Source organism: Ambystoma mexicanum, chromosome 4p (assembly GCF_040938575.1).
Source record: "Ambystoma mexicanum isolate Mex_15411 chromosome 4p, UKY_AmexF1_1, whole genome shotgun sequence".
NCBI lineage: Eukaryota > Metazoa > Chordata > Amphibia > Caudata > Ambystomatidae > Ambystoma > Ambystoma mexicanum.
Window position 1 is genome coordinate 82,573,992 of NC_090927.1, and position 6,000 is coordinate 82,579,991.

At 46.9% G+C, this 6,000-nt stretch overlaps 1 protein-coding gene across 2 annotated transcripts in view; it reads left to right on the plus strand.

The window, feature by feature from the left end:
- LOC138453018 (multiple epidermal growth factor-like domains protein 10) overlaps positions 1-5,699 on the plus strand; it is a 318,657-nt gene extending 312,958 nt beyond the window's left edge. For both annotated transcript variants that reach the window (XM_069605429.1, XM_069605430.1), the window contains one exon: positions 5,321-5,699. In XM_069605429.1, the coding sequence (XP_069461530.1) occupies positions 5,321-5,322 (2 nt within the window). In that variant the 3' untranslated portion in view covers positions 5,323-5,699. The remainder of the gene's footprint in view (positions 1-5,320) is intronic.
- The last annotated feature ends 301 nt before the right edge of the window (positions 5,700-6,000 follow it).

A 6,000-nucleotide genomic window follows, 5' to 3' on the forward strand; every position in this document is an offset into this window, starting at 1 on the left:
AGATAATGCCGCCAAGCCTTGAAGGCGGACTTGATAGCTAACAGCTCCTTATCATTAATGGCATAGTTTAATTCAGGAATCGAGAACTTTTTTGACCAAAAGGCCACTGGGTGAATCTGATTAGTTTCGGGGTCCTTTTGACAGAGGACGGCTCCCATTGCCAAGCTGGATGCATCAGTCTCCACAATGTACGGGAGTTCAGGACGTGAGTGCCTTAGGACTGGTGCAGATGTGAATTTAGCCTTTAACTCTTGAAAGGCGCTTTCCCCTTCGTCTGTCCACATAAAGCGTTTGTTTTTTCGTAAGAGCGCCGTAATGGGATGAACAATATGCGAAAGTCTGGGATAAACCTGCGGTAAAAGTTGGCAAAGCCGAGCATGCTTTGCACACCTTTGACAGAACCTGGCGAAGGCCATTAGAGAATTGCATCCACCTTTCGTGTATCCATCTTGATTCCTCTCGGGGTTAGGATAAATCCTAGGAATTCCACTTCGGTGTTGTGAAAAACGCATTTTTCCAATTTGGCATAAAGTTTGTGCTGGCGTAATTTTTCTAAAACTGCTTGGACCTGTTCGATATGATCACATTCTGATGAGGAATATACTAGGATGTCATCAATATAAACGACAACGCAAACATCGATGAGTTCTCTAAGGACATCGTTCATGAAGAACTGGAAGGCTGCTGGTGCATTGCACAGTCCGAAAGGCATCACCTGGTACTCAAATAGTCCGTACTTAGTGCAAAAAGCTGTTTTCCATTCGTCGCCCTCTTTGACACGTACCAAATGATATGCCCCCCGGAGGTCAAGTTTAGTATAAATGCAAGCTTCTTTTACTTGATCTAGTAATTCTGGGATCAAAGGCAACGGGTACTGATTTTTAATGGTTATCTGGTTCAGTGCGCGATAGTCTATGCAAGTTCTGAGGTCACCTTCTTTTTTGGGCACGAAGAACAAAGCGGATGATGCAGGGGACTTAGACGGGCGAATAAAACCATTAGCAAGGTACTGGTCCAGGTATTGGCGTAGGTGAAGGTTTTCGGGCTCCGTAAGGGCATAGATTCTGCTGCAAGGGGGTTGTGCGCCTGGGATGAGATCTATTTGGCAATCATACAATCTGTGCGGACGTAAGGTGTTTGCCTGTTCTTTTTGGAAGACATCTTGAAACTCTTGATATTCCGCAGGTAATTGCATGGCAGCTGGGGTTACAGAAGCCAGGGCTGTGTTCTGAGATTTCCTGGGGTAACAGGTGTGCACACATTCTGGGAAGGTGATTCTCTTCTCTCGCCAATCAATGCAGGGATTATGTTTTTCCAACCAAGGTATCCCCAGTATTACTTGGAACTGTGGGGCCTTGATTAAATCAAACACCAAAGCCTCTCGGTGCCCATCCTTCGCCAGCAATGTCATCTCTGTGGTGGAGTGAGTTACGGGACCAGAGGAAATTTCCGTTCCATCAACTGTGGTGATGACATCTAAGGTGGTTTTTTGGGTGAGAGGTAGGTTCATCCTGGAAGCGAATTCACGGTCCACATAGTTTCCTATGGCTCCGCTATCAACGTATGCTTTTACCGCATGCATCCGAGATGGCTGTTCTGGATCTACGAGGACCATTGGAATGATGAAATGCGAGGTCTGAGTGTCCTTCTTTAAGCTCGGCAAGCGGACCTCTACGCTTGCCGGGCGAGATCGTTTCCCGAGTCAAAGTTTTTATCTGCTGCCCCCACGATCTTCTTGGGCGGTTTTATAGGACAGTTCTGCAGAAAATCACCAGTATTCCCGCAATATAAGCATAGCTGCATTTGCCGTCTCCTTTCTCTCTCTTTTTGAGTCAAGGGTCCTCTCACCCCACCGATTTGCATAGGTTCTGAGGCTTCTGCTCCCTTGGAACTGACGTGGTTCTTGACCAACACTCGGTTCTCAAACTTGGCTCGATCGGCCTTCCTATTTTGAAGTCTGTGATCTAGTTGGACCACTAGGTTGATGTATTCCGCACAATCTTGAGGCGGGTTCACAATTTGGGCCAAGACATCTTTGAGTTCTCCTCGAAGCCCTCGATGGAACAATGTGATTCATTTTACTTCAGGCCATTTGGTTTCTACTATTAGTCTATTAAAGGTTGCAATATAAGAAAGAAGATACAGATTCCCCTGTTGAAGGGACTAAAGTTCGTTATCCAGGGCCTGACCCTGGGAGTGTCGGGCAAAAAGTCTTTCCATGCTTGTTTGAAACCCCTGGAAATCCCGAAGAATTGGGTCATCCTGATTAACTAGAGGAATGGACCAATCTGCTGCACTGCCGCTGAGATAGGACAGTACAAACGCTACCTTGGCTTGATCACTTGGGAATGCTGCAGGTCTGCATAAAAAGTGTAAGAGGCACTGATTCATGAATACGGCAAACCTTTTAGGGTCTCCGGCAAAACGTTCGGGCGGAGCCAATGGAACAGTTCCTGGCAGATTTATTTGTACAGGGTTACTTGATGGTACAGGAACTGGAGTAGCCCCGAGTCCAGGTAGTGGTGTTTGCCCCGCCTGGTTTTGCAATAACTGTCTGGCCAAATCGTCTGTTCGTTCCTTTGAAACTATCAGTTCCCTTCTAAGGGCATTAGTTTCCTGGCGGGCGGAGTGCACTTCAGCTCTTAGCTACCCTAATAATTGGGCTAACTGATCCGTCTCTGAGGTCTCCATAACGCCCAGGTGGCCTTTTGTGGGGAGGCTTCGCGTTCTGTTACGCTCACCTGGTGTCCACGGGGGCGTCGATCTGAACTGGGCTGTTGTTACCTCTTCCAGCGACACACGGAGCGCCGAAATGACGGACTGGACCGGACCACCCAGCTTAGCTTGTTTTGCCCGTATGAATATTCTTCTGTAATGGAGAAAAGGGAATTAGCCACCTGCGGGGACTGGGCGCCAACCCCACCTTCCCCCACTCCTGCGATCTCTTCCCACAAATGACTTCCGAACTCTTGCTATGTTCTCACCTGATAGTTTGCAAAGATGAGCTCTCCATCCTGCCTCTAGCGCAGGGGCGCGTAGATGACCAGTTACTTCACTGGTGTGGGATGTTGGAGAGTTGCATAACGGTATTGACTCTGTAAGGAAATAGTTCGAAAAAGAGTTCAAAAACGTCTGGCCTTCACTCTGTCCAAATTCCCTAGGTTGCCTTAATAGTTCTTGAGAAGAGTTCCACGTGGCAACCAGTAAGATGCAGGTAAGTGTTTATGGATTCTGTTCAGTTCGATAATGAGGACCTGGTCTAACCTGTGACCCTTTCTTTTTGCAGGCGCTGAATCGGTGGAGGTTCCGGTGATTGCCGCCTCAGGCAGTAACCAGGTAAGTCTGTAGCAGAATTCGGTTTCCCCTACTTGCGCTTTTGTGTTGCTTTTGTTTCCCCTTTGGGGCCGGGGTACGGCGGAGAAGCTGTGGAGGCCGCGCCGACCCGAGATGAAGTAAGTATCCCCTGTGGTATCAGGTAAGTCCTGGGGATTGCCTTTATTGTCTGGGAATGCTCCCTTGCTCACCTTATTGTCTTTATTTCCACAGGTGTTGGAGAGCGGCCGCTGGATGCTGCAAAGCGCGATGGAATGCGGAGGATTGTTACTGGTGAGTTCCCGCGCGGTGCTGCAGGATGCAAAGCGGTGCGTGTCTGATGATTTCTTCCTTCTAGGTCTGAGCCAAGAAGATTCAGGATTCAGGTTAGGATTGCAGGTAAAAACTGCGGTTCTAACCTTCCCTCTGCTTTCTTTCAGGTTTTCAGGAGCTCCGGCATCCAGGCGGGCGTGGCTGAAGACTGGAAGCTGCTGCAGACGCGGTGAGCGTTAAGCTGCAGGTGCAGAATAACGCGAAGCATGGGTTGCTGTCAGGGCGTGGTTTAAATAGCCTTGGAAGTAGTTCCAGGTAAGTATCCTTCCGCGGCCCCACCCAAGTAAAAAATAGTTTCTTAGGGATAAATAGTCCCTCCTAGGCCTCATTTGACTTCTGGTCACTGGCAGCATGGTCTGCCTCAGGTAAGTTAGCAGCATGGTCTGCTTCAGGTAAGTCCTTGACCATGAGCCTGGCGGCCATGGCGCCAGGACTGATTCTGAACTCATGAGCCTGGTGCCATAGGCGCCAGGACTGCACCCAAATAGCCCCTAATTGGGGTTCATGGGCTTGCATTAAATGGCATGATGCCTGCTTCCGGGGTAGCTGGCCCAAACCTGGTTTCCCGGGGGCAGGCATCGTGACAGTCCGTGGACCGAACATAGATATCACTAATATTTTGTGACCTACTTTTTGGTCATTTTAAAAGAAACTACTGGGCGGATTTTCACCAAATTTTCAAAAGCACACTTTCGGGACCACGCCACTGCTCCTGGTCCAAATTTGGTGAAAATCTGTCCAGTGGTTTGGGCTGTAGGCGTGAGCAAAGCTTTTTCCTCATTTAGTCTATGGGAATAAAATAAGTTTCGGACCCCCCCTATAACTTTGCCCCCCCTGGACCAAACCTCACCAAACTTTGCAGGAGTGGGCCATATACTTTCTTTGCAAAGTTTGGTGTGGATTTGTCCAGGATGAGCGAAGTTATAAACCGGCCAAAAAGTGCTCTTCCTATGGAAACAGCAACTTAACCATAACTACACAGCCACTGCCGTGGCTGTGTAATATATATATATATATATATATATATATATATATATATATATATATATATATATATATATATATATATATATATATATAATCAAACTTTATCAGCCTGAGACATATGCAAGGGAGGGTCAGCCTTCATAGAATTCAGTACAGTGATCAGGCAACAATCACTATAACCAGTGCTTAACAGACTGAGCTATCAACTGAGCCATGGCACTCAGTTATATCCCTAGGCATTTCAATTTTCTTTTTGCACACACACACACACACACGAAAAGGCTACAGGAGTTGTACTATACTAATAGCACCAGCTGTGTGCACTATAGTGAACACAGGAAGCATTACATGATGAAATTATCTGAATGGAATGTACTTCTCAACAACAGCTGGGCAGCAGGTTTTTAGCCTCACCATGGTACCATAAATATCTGTATTATTTATGATTTTTAAAAAGAATTGGCATGACATCTCAGCACCATGCAGTCATATGGGGGCCGCCCCCCAGGGTGAGGGCTCAGAATATGTGCCTCTTGTGCCCTCCTATAAAGATGTATCTGCCTCGTCCCCTGTGGTACCCATAATTAGAAGATGCCCCTGAAGAGTCCTGCGGCCTCTCATTAAACCTGTTTTATATTCATGTCTCATTTCATTGCCTCACTCTCTCCCTCTTGATCCTTTTTTGCAGGATTCCCAGTCCTTCCTGGCAGCGAATTCTTCAGGAACCTCGAGCACAGGATTCCTGGAGGACGGACACTGCACACGGCTTATGCAGCGTATCTGAGGGTTTCTACCTGAATCTAACGGCCACGCAATTCTTCAGTAGCTTAAGTAGTCGGTTTGAGTTTGGATTAAAGTCAGAAAAGCCACAATGTAACATTGTAGAGGATCACATTAGCATAAATCTTCAGAGAATTCTGATTGGCTCAGAGTGATCTGCAGTGCGGAATTTTTAATCTGTAGCCAATGGGCGTGCAGCATATAGCAGGCGCTGCCCTCCTTGGCCTTTGGTAATCCAAAACAGGTATTCATCAATTAATAAAAACATTACTACTGCTTTGCAATGATTTTGTTGTCCTTTGTAAAGTTGTCCAGTAGACCTGATACTGACACGAGTGCATTCTCCGTAATGGCTGCCAATGGAAATGGCTGTTCATTTATTGACTGTGTAATTTTAGGGACAGGTGCTTAGTGTGGATTAATTTCTTGCACTGTAAACCCCAGCCCCATTGCCACCACACTCATTATCGGGCTTTTAATATTGAAGAAATTACAGGCAAAATGGCTTGTGCCAGATATGTTCCTCCATCGGCTATTCCATGTATTATGGCATATATACCGTGACACCACACAATCACACGCATATGG